Source organism: Littorina saxatilis, linkage group LG1 (assembly GCF_037325665.1).
Source record: "Littorina saxatilis isolate snail1 linkage group LG1, US_GU_Lsax_2.0, whole genome shotgun sequence".
In the NCBI taxonomy this organism is placed as follows: domain Eukaryota; kingdom Metazoa; phylum Mollusca; class Gastropoda; order Littorinimorpha; family Littorinidae; genus Littorina; species Littorina saxatilis.
Genome location: NC_090245.1, coordinates 14,280,654 through 14,300,079, shown reverse-complemented (window position 1 = coordinate 14,300,079; position 19,426 = coordinate 14,280,654). Strand labels below are relative to the sequence as shown.

The 19,426-nt window shown below is 42.0% G+C and overlaps 1 protein-coding gene across 1 annotated transcript in view; it reads right to left on the bottom strand.

Annotated features, from left to right (window-relative positions):
• The window catches only part of LOC138962441 (inositol 1,4,5-trisphosphate-gated calcium channel ITPR3-like), a 210,817-nt gene that overhangs the window by 33,571 nt on the left and 157,820 nt on the right, over positions 1-19,426 (bottom strand). Inside the window, exons 37-45 of the mRNA XM_070334254.1 lie at positions 17,487-17,571; positions 17,062-17,249; positions 8,719-8,832; positions 6,980-7,151; positions 6,517-6,621; positions 6,009-6,080; positions 5,471-5,600; positions 616-754; positions 10-168 (exon numbers count right to left, since the gene is read on the bottom strand). Coding sequence (XP_070190355.1) covers positions 10-168; positions 616-754; positions 5,471-5,600; positions 6,009-6,080; positions 6,517-6,621; positions 6,980-7,151; positions 8,719-8,832; positions 17,062-17,249; positions 17,487-17,571 — 1,164 coding nt within the window. The remainder of the gene's footprint in view (positions 1-9; positions 169-615; positions 755-5,470; positions 5,601-6,008; positions 6,081-6,516; positions 6,622-6,979; positions 7,152-8,718; positions 8,833-17,061; positions 17,250-17,486; positions 17,572-19,426) is intronic.

Here is a 19,426-nt window from a genome sequence, read left to right as displayed (position 1 = left end):
ATTCCCTACTTCATGATCTTGGCCTCTGTGGTCCTGGTGGCCCAGTCTTCGGGCAGACGTCGCTCCTCGTTGTGGATGACGGCTCGCAGCACCTGGAAACACTTGATGTTCAGCTCGTCCATCTCAATCCGCGCCGCCTCCGACATGCGCTTGTAGTCCAGTGAGATTCTGCAGAAAGAATTTGTCATGAAGAATATCGTTTTCTCTCCATGTCGTTCCGTCAACGCCCCACCCCCCGCGCACACCCCCCTCCCCCCAAAAAAAAGAAAGAGAGAGAGAGAGAGAGAGAGAGAGAGAGAGAGAGAGAGAGAGAGAGAGAGCGGAGCGGAGAGAGAGAGTGAAAGAGAGAGAGAGAGAGGGAGAGAGAGTGAAAGAGAGAGGAGAGAGAGAGAGAGAGAGAGAGGGGGAGAGAAAGAGAGAGAGAGAGAGAGAGAGAGAGAGAGAGAGAGAGAGAGAGAGAGAGAGAGAGAGAGAGAGAGAGAGAGAGAGAGAGAGAGAGAGAGATTTGAACAGAAGATAGATTAAAAGCATGCGTAATCAAACCAAACCGAACCAAAAACCCATACCCAATCAAACCGGGCTAAATCGTCCAGAATGACAGTGACTTGAACTCACGAGAGTTGTTCGAGGCATTTGGCAGCCGGCAGGTATTTCCTCTCCACCCTCTTCTCGTGGCTTGCGATGAAGCAGCGAACCAGGCTCTGGAACTCTTCTCCCAGCGGCAGTTCTTCGTCAGACCCGATGATAGTGTATGCTACAGAAACGAGAGAAATTAAATAAGAAACTGTTTAAAAATGATGTCATCTGCTAAATATAAGTACCAACGTGAATGATTACAAAGAGCGCAACAGAAAGGTCACGTGATGAGTCCGTTAGTCGCCATCTTATAGTGTTGTTCCTGAGACTCATGTATTGATGCAACAAACTGACACACACAGACGCACAGACATACCCTCCCCCACACACACCAACGCAAGCATGCAAGCATACACCCAGACGAACTATACTTGTACATGTACACACCACGCCAGTTATACACATGGTAACTGCATGGATTCAATTACAAAGAGAAACAAACACACCGTGCACGTGAGTCTCTAAGATGTACGTCCCGATATAGTTTCGTCAATTTACGACATCAAAATATGAAAACTCCAGATAAGTATGTGGTTAGAGAAGATCATGGTGTCTCTTTCTCTCATAAAATGAAGCATTCTTTTTCCTGGTCATTTCCTAATGTTTCTCTTTTTTTAAACAACTTTTTTTGGGACCATCAACATCACCACCATTACCTGCAGCGGCGGAACAACAACATAAGGCGAAATAACAACATTTAGTCAAGCTGTCGAACTCACAGAATGAAACTGAACGCACTGCTTTTTTCACCAAGACCACATACTCGTAGTTTCGTCAGTCCACCGCTCGTGGCAAAGGCAGTGAAATCGACAAGCCATGCAGAATAGTGCGGTAGTGGTCGCGCTGAGCAGGACAACACGCTTTTCTGTATGTCTATTCTTTTTAGCTTACTGAGTTTGTTTTTAATCCAAACATATCATATCTATATGTTTTTGGAATGAGGGACCGACAAGAAATAAGATGAAATTGGTTTTAAATCGATTTTGGACAATTAATTTTAATCATAATTTTCATATTTTTAATTTTCAGAGCTTGTTTGTAATCCAAATATAACATATGTATATGTTTTTGGAATCAGAAAATGACGAAGAATAAGATGAAATTGTTTTTGGATCGTTTAATAAAAAAATAATTTTAATTACAAGTTTCCGATTTTTAATGACCAAACTCATTCATTAGTTTTTAAGCCACCAAGCTGAAATGCAATACCAAAGTCCGGCCTTCGTCGAAGATTGCTTTGCCAAAATTTCAATCAATTTGATTAAAAATTGAGGGTGTGACAGTACCGCCTCAACTTTTACAAAAAGCCGGATATGACGTCATCAAAGGTATTTATCGAAAAAATAAAAAAAACATCCGGGGATATCATTCCCAGGAACTCTCATGTAAAATTTCATAAAGATAGGTCCAGTAGTTTGGTCTGAATCGCTCTACACACACACACACACACACACACACACACACACACACACACACACACACACGCACAGACAGACAGACAGACAGACAGACACACAGACACACAGACACATACCCCACGACCCTTGTCTCGAATCCCCCTCTATGTTAAAACATTTAGTCAAAACTTGACTAAATGTAAAAATGAAAAATTCTGTGTGAAAACAGGGACAGTTTCTGTGAGAATTAAACATGCGTTTCTCTTCGAAACAAGACAAAAACCACATACAGTACATGTAGTAACAAACAAATCACACAATATCACAATCGAAGACATCGGCATGCCTGTACTAAGAGAAGAAGGAGAAAGAGGAAATAAGCATATCTTTTAAGATAAGACGGAATGTTTCCATTCACCCAAGACACACGTGAAAATGCGAAAATTCGTGCTTGAAAGAAGCGATAAATTCAAAAACTGTGCAAGGATGGGAAAGAGGGGCACACAAACACCACATAAACGAATGAACGGTCGTAGTAATCTGAAAATAGAGAGGTTGCGGGGAAATCGACCGAATCGTAAGAACGAAACCGATTCAAAGACGACGTCATTTTTCTCGTTTAAGACTGCCGGTGTAACACCACCTTTTGTGATAGCAGTTTATTCACACCTGCTCCAGGTGTGGGGGTGGTGGTTGGGAGGAGGGGGGGGGGGGGGGGCGTCGTTTCATGAAGAGTAAAACGGGAGTTTTACTGGCAGTCTGAGACAAGACAAATAACTTCACAATTCACCGTTCTCTCTTTTCTCTCCGTACTGTGTATTCGTTCGTTCTCCCCGCAACCTATTATGTAGAATGTATTTACTGCTACTTTTTTTTCAGGTGAACACCTCACTCCAATGGATAACGGAGTTTCGAGATCAAATCTAATGTTCTGTCTATAAAAAAGTTGCTGTTGCTGGGGAGTTGTACTAATAAAGACATGCTCTTTTCATTTATCAAATGAATTGGGAGACTCTGGTAAATCGCTTTGAACACTAAATCACTCGGGAGAAAAAAATCAACATGCAAAATATCAGTGTGAATCAAATACTCCACCTCCTTCACCCAAGAAGAGTGGCAGCCGCGAGAAACCGAATGAAGATAATTACAATGTTGCAAACATCCATAACTAGATTGTTCATCTGCATATGCAGACGTGCACCCGCTTCGGCCCCGCCCCCCCCCCCCCCCCATGAGCACATCCTACCCTGGAGTAAATATCTTGATCATATTCAAACAACCAACATACGTGTGTGTGTGTGTGCATATACCACATCTGGCTAACGTACCGGAACAAAACCTTTACAATACTGTTTGTGTTCTCCCTTTTATCGATATAAACTGGAACTAATGCCGAACTAAACTCATCCCCCCCCCCCCCCCCCCCCCCCTCCTCCCTGCTACCACACCCGTCCCCGACTTTTCTTACGTCCTAAAAATCGCGTCTTTAGTTGTCTGCAGGGCGGTCGGAGAAGCGATTACAGGCTTGGTTCCACTTGGGTTAAACAAATGTATTGCAGATCGTTCATAAAAACAAAGTGAAGTTTGTTTGAAAAAGCCAAGCAGAAAGGTATCCAAGCAAAGACTTTGTCAGAGTTTAGCGATACTGGAGCAGAGATTGTCCAGAGAGGTAGGGGATAGGCAGTGCTCCCCACGGACGTCCCTCCTGGAGTGTCCCGGGACCCCCACTTTCAGTTTTTAGAGTGTCCATGGACCCCCACTGCAGAATGTTAGAGGGTCCATGGACCCCCACTGCAGAGTTTTAGAGGGTCCATGGACCCCCACTGCAGAGTTTTAGAGGGTCCATGGACCCCCACTGCAGAGTTTTAGAGGGTCCATGGACCCCCACTGCAGAGTTTTAGAGGGTCCATGGACCCCCACTGCAGAATGTTAGAGTGTCCATGGACCCCCACTGCAGAATGTTAGAGTGTCCATGGACCCCCACTGCAGAATGTTAGAGTGTCCATGGACCCCCACTGCAGAATGTTAGAGTGTCCATGGACCCCCACTGCAGAATGTTAGAGTGTCCATGGACCCCCACTGCAGAATGTTAGAGTGTCCATGGACCCCCACTGCAGAATGTTAGAGTGTCCATGGACCCCCACTGCAGAATGTTAGAGGGTCCATGGACCCCCAGTGCAGAATTTTAGGGGTCCCAAGGGTCCCAAAACCCAGTGTTAACATTGTGGTTCTTCTTTTTCTTTATTTGGTGTTTAACGTCGTTTTCAACCACGAGGGTTATATCGCGACGGGGAAAGGGGGGGGGGGGGGAGATGGGATAGAGCCACTTGTTAATTGTTTCTTGTTCACAAAAGCACTAATCAAAACATTGCTCCAGGGGCTTGCAACGTAGTACAATATATTACCTTACTGGGAGAATGCAAGTTTCCAGTACAAAGGACTTAACATTTCTTACATACTGCTTGACTAAAATCTTTACAAACATTGACTATATTCTATACAAGAAACACTTAACAAGGGTAAAAGGAGAAACAGAATCCGTTAGTCGCCTCTTACGACATGCTGGGGAGCATCGGGTAAATTCTTCCCCCTAACCCGCGGGGGGCAACATTGTGGTCACGCATAGTGAACTGTGTAAATAGCGTACGATTACAGTCGAGTCTATAAAACTATGTACGGTACGCACGAAAAAGGAAATTTAGTGCGTCCCAGGACCCGCTCTTTTAAAGTTTAGTGCGTCCCGGGGACCCCTTCAATACATTTCTAGTACGTGGTTTCGTCTTCTAGTGCGTATAGGACGCAGGGACGCGCACTTTGGGGAGCCCTGATAGGCAATTAACACATATCCGCAGAAAGGCAGATTCTAACGTACGTTAGAGAGCCAGTTGCAAGTTTGGAGAACACAAAAAGCCACGATATGTCCGCAGAAAGACCTTTTTTTGAGCAAGGACAGTTGATACAGTAACATATCTGGTCAACAAAAGCTTAAGCAAAGATGATGTAATTCAAACGGAGGTTTAAGCCCCACAGACGAAAATATACAGACAATTGCACCGATACAGACAGTAGAAAGCCAGGTGTATATGAGGGTAAGCGAAGTTCATTGGTCAGGGTCTGAAGCTTTTCTTCAGAGATGCTTGTTCTGTGATACCTACAATGACAGGACACCCTTGGAGCCCATCAAAAGTGTCCCTATATTGCAGGTGGCCTGTCATGACAGGTATATTTTGATAAATATAATAGACAAAGGAACAGTAGAAGGCGTCCTTTCTTGTGAGCTATCCTCTAATAGGAGGCACCTCACATTGCAGGTACGTCCTTTTTGTAATTTTTAATTGCGAGCCGAATTGCTTATACCGGAAGTGCCGTGCCTTTAGCTCTTTTCTATAACTCTTACCGCACACCTTAAACAGTAGGAAGAGTCAACTAGGGCTTACCTCTTTTGGACTTGATTTTGAGCTGGGCATTCACCGTATTGTGCCCAGCAAACACAGTCGAGCAGTTTTTGCAGAACACTCGAAACTTGGCGTTCAGTTCCACTTCTGTCGAATAGTACTCGATATTGCCCTGAAATTGGACGAGAGGAAATGTTAAGGTTTTGGCGTGTATAAACATGTAGTTTTTAGTCTTTATTTATTTCGTTTTGTAAAAAAAGAGAAGATTTGTACGTTATTAGAACGCTTAATTATTGACAAAACAAAACGTTACATTTAGAGTACGTCGACCCAGTGCTCCTTTAAATAGACAGACAGACAAACACTTATGATACAGATAGACAAACACTTATGATACAAATTATGAACTTATCTCAAAATCGTCGATGAAACTTGTTTTCGATTTATTATCTATTTATCATCCCGTACGTGTATTCATTTTTTTGCTTTGTTTTGCTTGTTTGTTTGTTTGTTTATTTGTGTGTTTGTTTGTTTGTTTGTTTGTTTGTTTGTCTATTGATTTGTTTATTTATGAACTTACCCGTCTGATGGCACTGGATGTGTCCTCCACAGTGATGCCTGAGGCGAATCTCTCCATGATGTGCTCAAGGTTCTGAAAGGGACAGCACAGAATCCACACGATTAATGGTAGAACTATATAGAACATGTCAAAGTTGGAGTCAAAAGTGTGTACACACACACACACACACACACACACACACACACACACACACACACACACTCACACACACACACACACACACACAAACACACACACACACAAACACACACACACACATACACACACACACACACACACCACCACCACCACACACACCACCACCACCACCCCCCCACACACACACACCACCACCACCACCCCCTCTCACACCCACACCACCACCACCACCCCCACACACCACCACCACCACCCCCCACATACACACACACACCACCACCACCACCCCCCACACACACACCACCACCACCCCCCACACACACACCACCACCACCCCATACACACACACAGTGTCCAATGTAAGTGTTACCGAGTTGGGCATGTTGGAGACAGGGACAATGACGGAGAGACAGTTGACCATGTTCTTCATGTGCTGGGGTTTGAACAGCAGCGCGTCCACGATCTCGCTGAACATCTGCGGGGGAAAAAAGATCAACAATTGAAAAACAATGATATAAGGTATGCAGTCAACAGTTCTGTTTGTTTGATTTTTCAACCAACGCACTTCATTTCTGTCTAATTGTAATTCTGAAGGCGGCCCGCTGTACACAAAGGCAGACCGGAAGAGAGAGAGAGAGAGAGAGAGAGAGAGAGAGAGAGAGAGAGAGAGAGAGAGAGAGAGAGAGAGAGAGAGAGAGAGAGAGAGAGAAAGAGAGAATGAGAGAGAGAGAGAGGGGAGCGAGAGACAGACAGACACAGACAGATACAGAGAAAGGGAGAGAGCGAGAGATCGAGACTTCATAAATCCAGACTGTACACTGTCTTCAACTCACAACAACGGCTTTGGCCAGGTGGTCAGTCTCGTCCATCTCCTGACCCTGTGCCTGCTGGTCAGGGAAGTAGAAGTCCCGGTAGAAGGTCTCCAGGAAAGGGAACACCGCCTCCATGATGTACAGCACGGTGCCGTACGCAGACGACTCGAAATCTGGAGCTGCCGCAGACCCGCTGAAGCAATCACAATCAACCAATAATAATGTGATAACAATAGTAAACACTTTATTGAACATTAACATGATTAAATTCAAATTGAAAATTGTGCCCAAGATTATAAGGTTGAAAAAATCCGAATAACAATCCGAATCCAAAAACAATAATGATACAATAACAATAACAAACATTTTATTGTCCATTAAAAATGAATACACTACCGGGGCGGACGAGGGGGGGGGGGGGGCACAGGGGGCACGTGCCCCCCCCCCCGAAAAAAAAAAAAAAAAAAAAAAGAAGAAACAAAAAAAGATTTTTCTATGCTGATTCTATGACCATTTCTAAGTTCAAATGGCACCAGATGGCACCATTTTGCTTCTTTGGGCAAAATTTTTTTCCGGGGGGGCATGCCCCCGGACCCCCCTAGCAAATTCGGGCGCTTCGCGCCCATCACATTCACTTTCGATTCAAAGTGCCCCCCCCCCCCCTTACAAAGCAACTGACCCGCCCCTGCACTAAAATTGAAAATTGTGCCCAAGGTTATTACCATATGAAAAAAATCCGATTAATAACAAACAATAATGATAGAATAACAATAACAAACATTTTATAGCCCATTAAAATCAATACGTTCTTCTTCTTCTGCGACCATGGGCTGAAACTCCCTCGTACACTCGTGTTTATGCACGAGTTGATTTTTACGTGTATGACCGTTTTTACATAACACATCGGCACATAAGTTGACCTGGGAGATCGGAAAAATCTCCACCCTTAACCCTTCAGGCGCAGCCGGGATTCGAACCCACGGTCAATCCCGGCCGCGGCCGCCTGGTGGGTTAAGTGTGGAGATTTTTCCGATCTCCCAGGTCAACTTATGTGCAGACCTGCTAGTGGCTTATCCCCCTTCGTGTGTACACGCAAGCACAAGACCAAGTGCGCACGGAAAAGATCCTGTAACCCATGTCAGAGTTCGGTGGGTTATAGAAACACGAAAATACCCAGCATGCTTCCTCCAAAAGCGGCGTATGGCTGCCTTAATGGCGGGGTAAAAACGGTCATACACGTAAAATTCCACTTGTTCAAAAACACGAGTGTACGTGGGAGTTTCAGCCCACGAACGCAGAAGAAGACAGAAGAAGAAGAACCCACGATCTCCCGCTTGGGAGGCCGACGTCTTACCACTAGGCCATTGCGCCCGTCCAAAAATCAATACGTTAAAATAGAACACTGAGACCAAGATAATTATGTATGAAAAAAATGAATAATAATAAACGACAATAATGCAATAACAATAACCAACATTTTCTTGTCCAATAAAATAAAAACGTAAATGTTGAAGGATGAAAGAAAATATATTGTGAGTGGACGGATGCATGTTATTCATCAAAAGCCCCACAATGATGTGCTTGGAAAAAAAAGAGAAAAAAAAACCCAAAAAACCCACGTTCAACATTTAATAGTGTTTCTTTCTTTCTTTCTTTATTTGGTGTTTAACGTCGTTTTCAACCATTCAAGATTATATCGCGACGGATTTAATAGTGTGCCCAAGATTGTTATTGTATGTATGTCTGTGTGCGTGACTCACCTTTTCTCTGGCGCTGTCTTGAGGTGGATGCCGATCTTCTCGGGGTCCTCCCGGATGCTGTCAGTCAGGCGGTTCATCTCGATGGACAGTGACGCCAGGTATTCCCACAGCTCGCTACAGAGACAACACACGCAAGCGTCACACACTCACACTCAATCCACACAACAATTTGACGAATTCCGCAAATAATTGTCGGGTTTGTATGGGTCATTAGGCAAAAAAAAAAAGGTCTGTTTACGGTAACCCGACCGACCCTATTTTTTTCGCGCGACCCTAGACTTTTTTTTTGGCATTTGGGGGAAAACAATTTTTTTTTGTTTTTGTTTTTTGCAAAATAACGTAAAAATATGTTTTTTTGGAAAAAAATTAAAAAAAAATCCCGACCTACCGACCCTATTTTTTTGTCCTATGTTACCGTAAACAGATCTATTTTTTTTTGGCCTTACCAGTTCCAGTCTAGATCTATCATATGCAGATGAATGAAATCTGTGGATATCAGGACAATAGATGATGTTAAGATATAACTCTGTTGGGTTTGCATGGGTTGTTAAAGAGTCAATACTCTTGATTTTAATGAGGCAAGCTTTTTTTAAGTGCTACTTGTCCACGTGTTTCAGACACACCCCACGCTAGTGATTGGTCTATAATGTCACGTGGGAAAGTTTGACTCACTGAAAGCAAAAGTATTCACTCTCTTACAACCCATACACATCCAACAGAGTTATTTCTGAACATCGTCTATTATCTTGCTAAACACTGTTTCTATTCATCTGCATATGATAGATACAAACTGGAACTCCTTATACTCTGTTATTTCTCCACATATAAGCCGCGTTGCTTTATTTTTCTACTTAATCGTACCTCTGAACCACAGTAAAGTATATACAAAGCTTCCTTAGATCCTAGCAACGAAATTACAAACGCACGTTTTTTTTAAAGTGTTCAACATTCCACACATTTTTATTTTTAAAGAGTTCAACATTCCAAACATTTTTTTGTGTTCAGAAAGAACGAGCAGCAACAGCACGTGCAACTAACAAGTTCAAGGTTAAACAGTTATTTTGTGACCGATGCTGTGTCGTATACCACGAGTTTTTGACACAATAATTGGTCAGATTTGCTCATCTGTATAGGGGAAGGGGAGATGGCATTAGTGGATGTTGAAACACCTATGGTTTCTGTTAAATTCGCATCGTATAACCTCGTGCGGTAAACTCCAACGACGTTGGATGTCTTTAGTTTTCCATGGGGAAAAATCCCAAACTACATCATCTACTTCTTTACATTTGGTAAATACGATTCAAAGTTAAAATGCCGTTGGTAATGGTATTCTCTGCCTTCCTGTTTCTTGAGAAAAAACTGCAGGTAGTCACAAGATGCTGTAAATGTATGTCTTCAGGCCATTACTTAGTCACACGATGCTGTAAATTTATAGCTCTTCAGGCCATTACTTAGTCCCACGATGCTGTACATTTATAGCTCTTCAGGACAATACTCATTCTCTCAAAGGTACCCATTCTGGTAGTGTACAGAAAATAAAAGATTAATGATGAAAATCAATTTGCCAACATATTGCTCGTTAAATTTATGTCTAAATGTATCATACACAAATATCCTCTTGGCAGTAAAGAATGCACTTTTTAAGTAAATGGTCTTCTTGAAATAATTTGCTTATTCACATGTGTCCGAAGACTGACCCCATGTAGATTACCACTTCTGATTACATAACATGCGTTGGTATAAGCACACGTCTGCTAAAAGCTTTTTTGATATATACACACTGGTTGCTGTGCGAGACCTGTTCTTCTAGAAATGTCAGTATCTTGGGTGTTGAACATTGTCCATGCAAACACTAATACCAGTCTAGATTGCTGCACACAATTTCACTGAAGCGATCTGCTCTGTCTGTGGTTATATGATGTACACACCCACACATACACACTATCAGGTTAGTAAACTAGAAGCAGTCTGCGGGTTTGCGAATGTTGTCAAAGGTATAACAGGAAGTGACATCCTTTTTACGTCGGGGTCATAGCATATTTTGGGCAGCGTATTAACAGAAAATGTCCCTAATTAGCCACTGCTGCCGCCAAAGATGCAACAATAATTTGAATTTCTCTTTGTGTTTTTTTCTGCGGATGACAGAAAATGTAGTTCATGCCAGCACCTGTATCTGTAAACGTCACCCCCAAAATGATGTCGTGGAATACTTGTGAAATCTTGGCATCTTTGTGTAAGCAGTGAGAAACGTTTCTAAGCCGTTTCAAAGCTCTTACTTCCTTCGTTAAGGATGACCACGACGACAGGAACAATTGCACCAGTATGCCACAATTATCAAACACTTAACATGGGTTATTCTAAACGGGCGCTGGTTACTTCATTTTTACTTGTCATATTCTTATTTTGAAGCGTTTCTTTCATTTAAGGCTATGCCGTTTTAAGCAACTTGCCGAAATGCAGATGAACGGACGAAATCCAAAGTTATAGAATGCTGACTAGACTCTTATTTCAACATTCGCTTTTTCATCGGAAAAACACTGCTGCAAACATATCAATGGCAATGCTGATCATTCGCAATCGTATTTATCTGCCGTAAAGCTAACCAACAACATAAAAGGGTGTGTTGTCCTGCAACAAACACTCAGCACAGAAGCTATTCCTATCAAATACGTTTTTTATTCCAAAGGCTAAGGGAATACTAAGGTCAGATATTGTAGTATGATGAAGAACGTGCAAATCAAGTTACTTTCTCCTTCATGTACTTATTTCTTGATTACATTTCACTTAACTCCGACAAAACTGTATTCAAAAATACTCAATGGAACTCGTATTCTTGTGAGTATTTAAAAAAATAAATCTCAATGAACATAATGTATCTGCTGTTTGCATTAACTCTGCTATGTTAATCAAATCGTGGCTAAATGGTCTCTTATTTTTTTCTTCCGCAATGTCATGTACTTTATTCCTTCATAAAATACCAACTTATTTTATAACATAAATCAGTAAAACTTCACCTTAATGAACATAGTTCCATGCAAGTAGACACAAACATATTTCTTCGCAGCACTCACCAACACAGACTCGCCTACTGCAAGCCAACCACACCTGGTGTAGCTTGCACGAGAACGTGCCCAACTGGGTGGGGCCTAAGCGCTTGGTTGGGTTGGTTGAAATTGAAAGTAATTTGAGATTTTAACCAATCCGACACAGCGATAGTGTTCCACCCATTTTGTCACTTTCTCGTGCACTCCGTCCCAGATGTCTACGGACTGTAGGCTTTCTAACTACATCTTCTCTGTGCAGTGCATGTCATGCTTTGGGTCCGACAGACTGCGTCACAGTTTAAGGAAAAGAAACACAGCTTCTCAAGATTACAAAATTGTGTATTGTTTTTGCGAGGGACTGCATAAAAATACCGGAAAAAAACCCCAATTTCCGGTGATTACGATCATGCTCTGTGTCCCTTTCAGCGGAATTTGAAAATAAATAAATGTGGGACCACAGCAGTGTTTTCAGTGAATTTCGCTTTAGTCTTGTTTTTATTTTTATTTTCGTAAACATGTTAAATTCAATGGCAAACAAAACCGCTAAACAGACACCTGTGCTATAATGTACGTACGCTGGAAACTTGAAAAATAAAAATATTAACTGAGACTCATTTAAAAAAAACAAGTTGCAATGATCTTTTCACGGTACAGAGGACAAGCACTTCTGCGCACCCAAAAGAAATCTTTTAGTCTACTTCTGCTTAACAAGAAGCTGCGTAACTTTCCAGAATTTCAGGACAGTCTTTGAAACCTCATCCCCGCACCTTTGTTAGAAAAAACCGGACACGTCTGCCAGGCTAAAATAAACCTACAGCACATATCAGATTCAATGACGACTCTACTCAACAATTGCCACGTCACGTTACCATGCTGCACAAAGACACAGACCACCAACAGCAGGACCAGACAATACCGGCGTACAGGGGTCTGAGGGATACAGGGGAAAGGGGATACAGGGAAAGTGCCAGACATTACCCTCGGTACACATCATGGAATGGTCGTTCCGGTTGAGTTCTGTTTGAACGTGCAACATGCCGTTAGAATCAGAAACAGAGAGAGAAAGAGAAGTAGGTCAATGAAGAAAGTACAAAGACAACGACAACCTAGGTCAGTCAGGGAAAGCAAACTAGGGCTAAACAAGACATATTTATGCAGGAAAAAGAAAAGAAAATGGGTAGCGCCGTACACTGTATGGCAGCTCGCTTTCTCCAGTGAGAAAGCAGCCCGAATTTCCATGAGGGTAACCTAACAGGACAATATGAAATCTTATCCATATCCTTATTATATTCGTGTTTGTGTCCATTACTGAGTCTTTTATCTTTCGACAAACTGCAGACCATCATTGACATTTAATATTGTCACATTTAACAGTTTGGTCATATTTCAAGAAATTGTGCTTCAGCATTTTGAGCGTTTTCAATGAAGGTGTGATTCGAACACAAAGTCAATGATTTGTGTACTGTGTTTAACAATTTGGGACCTCGAGAATGGTGAGGTGGCAGAGGGGGGGGGGTAATTAATTTGAGAAATACTGCGGGCATCTTCCCGAATTTACTGACAATGATTTTATCGTCCAACGCTCATCTCAACCCTTTTACTGTCCGGTCGTTGACTCAGAGGATAACATATAAAATATAAGAGCAGAGAGGAAACACGATAACGAAAAGATGAGGGCACAAGCAAAGGATCAGATGGAAGGGTTTGGAGATATAAAATAAGTACGCACAAAATACACAAAAAAACAACAACCAATGTACAGTATCAACGCAATTCTCATTTCCTGACGAAAACAAAACAACGAGGGAATTGTTTCGCCTGAAGGCTGAAATGGTAAGAACAAAATCTTATCTTGAACAGGTGTGTTCAAAATCAAGTCTATGGGTCTAGGACAAGGAGAAGGTAAAACTATAATATCCATGCCTCTCAGGGAGGGAATAAGAGATGACTAAAGCGATGATCGCAACTTAAAACGTTTGATGTATTTTAAAAATCACAAAAAGAATCAATCCCACAATTAAAATCCACGAGACTCAACACACAATTAAATAACACCGAGAGAAAGAGAGTCAGTCCACAGTTGGAATACCAAGAGAGCTGCAATCACGAAAGAGCCAAAACAAGAGAGAAATAGTTGACAAGAGAACACACAGAGATGTCCAGTGGAAAGGACTAAATCATTCTCATCTGCGTGAAAACACTGGGGCGAAGGATCTCACACGGTGTTCGGAGTTCAAACGTAAGTGTCTGTGACAGTGTCATTCGGGAATCACAGAGGCAGGGCTATAAGACACACTTGCAAAAGCATTACCTCGGAATCTCAGAGACAGTAAGCGAATCGTTGGTAGTGGAGAACATCTTTTGGGAGGAGAAATGACTGAGAGATGTGCAAAAAAGAATATTAATTTGGGAACAGCAGGGGTTAAGACAGCGTTTAGGCAACACAGATACACGAGGAGACCTTACTCTGAAAGGAGGTATAAACCATGTTCAAGCAGCAAAGGATCTAGGAACAAAAAGTCTTGCGGGGTAAAAAGCGGTGAACGTTGAGCTCGAGCCGTGGGAAGAGCAATGATGGCAGTTTTTTTTTGCACGGCAGAGAAAACACTGCACTTTTCAAATGCTGATTTTGAAATACGTTCTAGAGTCAGGCATGCCAAACATAGAGCTGACCGGCAAAGGGACCACAACAGCTGCGAAGAGCTATAGAAAATCAAGCATTACTTTCAAATTTGGACAGGGCTCGCATTGCGGTCGTAAGGCGAAAATCGTGAAATATAGCTGTGTTCCGAAAAGGAAAACAGGCAGAACTGGAATGGGTTACATTGTAAGAAGGCGAAAGGCATTCATTTGGGTTAGAAGCGGTCCATATTGTACAATGAAGCGTAACATGGGATGATCAAAAGAGCGTAGACTAGAAGAGATTGGCAATATTCTCGAGCAAAAAAGACGACAAGAGAGACAGGTTCAGTCGGGAAAGGTTTACAGCTAATTCGAGCTGCAGTTACGTTACATATGTATACCAAAGCAAAGCAAAGAGTCAAGTTTCAGCCACGATGTCAATAGAAGAGCCAGTTTGCTTTTGGATTTAGAAATTCAGAGACTGAGGGGATAGCAGCAGAGATAGAAAAAGTGACACGTTTTCAGAAAAGGGGGTTTCAGTAATTCAGCCCGATGCGGTAGCAGGAGATATAGAAAAAAAGGCCAGTTTTCAGAAAGCGGGATTTGAGAAATTCAGACCGAGGCGTGTTGCAGTACAAATAGAAAAAGGGTCGCGTTTTTAGAAAAAAGAGAGTTTCAAGAATTCAGACCGAGAGGGTAGCAGCAGAGATAGAAAAAAAGGGTAAGTTTTCAGGAAGAGGGGATATGAGAAATTTAGACCAAGGGGGTACCGGATTAGCATCAGAGACAGAAAAAAGGCAAGTTTTCAGAAAAAGGAGGTTTCAAGAATTCAGACCGAGAGGGTAGCAGCAGAGATAGAAAAAAAGGGTAAGTTTTCAGGAAGAGGGGATATGAGAAATTTAGACCAAGGGGGTACCGGATTAGCATCAGAGACAGAAAAAAGGCAAGTTTTCAGAAAAAGGAGGTTTCAAGAATTCAGACCGAGAGGGTAGCATCAGAGAATAATAGAAGAAGGGTTAGTTTTCAGAAAGAGGAGGTTTCAAGAATTCAGACCGAGAGGGTAGCAGCAGAGATAGAAAAAGGGTTAGTTTTCAGATAAAGGAGGTTTCAAGAATTCAGACCGAGAGGGTAGCAGCAGAGATAGAAAAAGGGTTAGTTTTCAGATAAAGGAGGTTTCAAGAATTCAGACCGAGAGGGTAGCATCGGAGGTAGAAGAAGGGTTCGTTTTCAGGAAGAGGGGATATGAGAAATTCAGACCAAGGGGGGCAGCATCAGAGACAGAAAAGGGGGCAGGTTTTCAGAAAGAGGGCTGTGGTGGTTTTCAGGAAGAACCTTCTCCTCTTACCACTGGAACTCAAGAACCAGATGTAGAATGCCACTCCGGGGTAGAATCCTTTTCCTTATTTTCGTAAAGCGCCTAATGTAGTTTAGGCTAGATAAGGGGACATATAGCAAGACAACACACATACACTGAATAGACCTCTGTTCCACATACAAAATCACACACAGTTTTAGCACATTATAGGATACATTATTTTGGAAATGGGTTATCATTAAGTCATCAATAACCATAGTACAACAGGAGACAAGAGATACCAATATTTGCAAATCTTGACAGTACAGAAAATACCATTCAGCAATAAGCAAAACATGAAATTCACACAGGAAGGAATCGATACATGTCAATAAATGTGACAAAATGCTCAAGTTGCATTACCAAATGTCAAATATAAGAAATGCCAACAACACAGTAATAAGTCTGTGACAGTGCACACTAAGTAAACTTTTATCTATTAAAGACAAAACTTTGATGAACAAGATGAACAAGTATATATCCTACAGACACATTCTGTTCAAACAGATTCCTCTGAATCAAAGTTTAAACAAAAACCTAACATATTACATGACAAAATTGTGCGCAAGAGAACTGTAGTGAACTTCAGTACAAAAGTCGTTTTGAACTTATAATGTATATTCCATGCAAGATAATGAATGGTAAGAAAAGAAATTCAAAGTCGTGCTATTTCTTATCAATCTACAAGAGAGCAGAAATTTGCCCACAGCATCATATACAAAACCCCACACACAAGTAAATGAAGAATTTTGTATAAGTTTATGCCTACCTGACCTGAGAAATAAAATCACACGTCCTCGGAAAAGAGAGTTACCCAAGAATTGTGTCTAAAATGGATAGGTTTCTGCCTACCTGACATGAGAAATACAATCTTGGAGAAAATAAAATCGAATGTTCTTGGAGAAAAAATATACCTCAAGAGAAGTACATGGGAAAAAATTGAACCTCCTAAAAAAAAACCACCCACACACAAAAAAAATGCAAAAATGGTGCCTTAAAATGCATAAGGACATGCCTACCTGAAATAAGAAATAAAATCGAACTTCCTTGGAAAAAAAGGTACTGCAGAATTGTGTTAAAAATGCACATAAGTACATGCCTACCTGACATGAGAAATAAAATCGAACGTTCTCGGAGAAAAAAGTGTACCTCAAGAGAAGTACATGAGAAATAAAATCGAACGTCCTCGGAATAAAGTTCTCCAGAATTGTGTCAAAACTGCATAAGTACTTGACATAAGCAAAACAGTCAAGGTTTTTGACAAAAAAAGAGAAGTAACTAAAGAAATCAAACAACAACTAACTGAGAACTGCAAGCACTTACGTGTCATGCGGGATCTCCGAGTTCTGCATATCCACGACGCTGCCGTTGGATTTGAGGTAGACGTGATGCAGGCAGCGAAGGAAGGGCTTCTTGAGGGCGTTGTCGATGCAGGGGTTGTTCAGCATCATCAGCAGGTCGTCCATGGGCAGGATCGTCTGACACAGCGACTCGATGAACATGTTCTCGCCCTGGTCAGAGGGACAACAGGAGATTGGTAAACATCATACACGAATTAGGCAGAGCACTGTTTTAAGACCTGAGAAACAAAGGAAAGTAAGCATTCTAAATGCATACGAAATCTGCAATAAAGTAAATGAACATTACTAATTTTCTTCCACAGATAATGTTTATTTTTCAGTTTTGGTTCTGGTAATCCGTCAGTAATTTTCAAGCCTATTGCAGACGACAGCATGTGAAGAACTGACCTCAGCGCAGGCGGCGAGTAGGTCCAGAAGACTGATGTAATACCTCAGCGTGGACATGTTGTTCCCGCTCGTCAAGATCTTCTCCCTGATGCAGACAGAAAACAAAATCATCCATTTATGGAATGTCTACACTTTTTTTGCTGAATGCTTTTAAATATCGCGCAACCTCCTCTACATCTGTTGTTATTTTCAATTCTTCCATCAAGCAACAAGCCCCCCGCGGGTTAGGGGGAGTCCAATATTGGTTGGGACGAGAAAGAATTTACCCGATGCTCCCCAGCATGTCGTAAGAGGCGACTAACGGATTCTGTTTCTCCTTTTACCCTTGTTAAGTGTTTTTTGTATAGAATATAGTCAATGTTTGTAAAGATTTTAGTCAAGCAGTATGTAAGAAATGTTAAGTCCTTTGTACTGGAAACTTGCATTCTCCCAGTAAGGTAATATATTGTACTACGTTGCAAGCCCCTGGAGCAAATTTTTGATTAGTGCTTTTGTGAACAAGAAACAATTGACAAGTGGCTCTATCCCATCACCCCCATTCCCTCCTTCGCGATATAACCTTGAACGGTTGAAAACGACGTTAAACACCAAATAAAGAAAGAAAGAATCAAGCAACAAAGGCGGGAATCTCCACAGCATAATAACATACGCACTTATAAAGCAGGAAGAGAGAACTTAGAGTCCGGAATATCTCCCTCTGTCTGTCTGTCTGTCTGTCTGACTGGCTGGCTGGCTGCCAGCCTGCCTGCCTGCCTGCCTGCCTGTCTTTCTCTCTCTTTCTCTCACACACACACAAACACACACACACTGGCACACACACACACTGTTACACGACACTTGAGATTGCCACAAGTTCTCAAATGTCGTATAGTTGTGTTCTTTTATTCTACGTCGCCCGTCTTCGCAGCAGCAGAAAACAACTCGTCAAATTGAGTTCGAGGATTTATTCAGCATTCAATACATACAACTGCACATCGTAGCAGAACTCAAATAGAAGCTTTTTTAACATTCAAATCGCGCTGGCATATATAGTAAATACTCAATCTCGAGAATATTCCAGACCGAACATGATACAACTACATTATACGAGCCGTGCATGGACTAAACTAGCGACATTCTCTATGACGTACATCAAAAAGCGCCGACGCACTTAATCCGAACGAACGCCACGAACTCACGGCTAAAACAGCATGGTAAACAACTTGTTTTGACAGGACTAGAAAGTTCACCTGCATTCTCGTCCAAGCATAAATATTGTGTTTACAAAATATAATATCGGTACTTTCCCACAAAGTACAAATAAGTCAACTACATGCAACACACAAAACTGAACCAAAGCTCAGCAACGGTAGCGTTTCCTAACATTACCCCCAACACCAGTAGAAATGTACCTAATTTCTTTCAATCATTGAAACGCTACCTGTACACATATTATGTATACATAACAGATTGAAATCCAGGTATGTACATTAGTCTGTTGGAGAATGAACACCGTTTTACTCACATACTCGGCTGAGAAAATCTGCTCCAACATTGTCTGAACCCTTAATCGATTCCACTCGCATATCAAAGTTCTGCAAGTACATCACCCACCTCATGATACGATTATTCACAAACTTCGCAGAGTTCAGGTAGGTGAGGGGTTTATGATCAGTCTGAAGCACGAATTTCACCCCTTGGAGGTAGAGTTCAAATTTCTTGATTCCCCACACGATGGCTAAACACTCTTTCTCCATGGTCGAGTAGTTCTTCTCGGCTCCTGACAGCTTCTTGCTGGCATAGCTGACCGGAAACGGTTTACCTCCATGCTCTTGCATCAGCATGGCGCCGATCCCTTCGTCCGATGCGTCTGTACGCAAGATGAACTCTTTGGCAGTATCAGGAAGGCGTAGCACCGGGTCTCGTGACATCAGGTCGCGCACGGTCTGGTATGCCTTCTC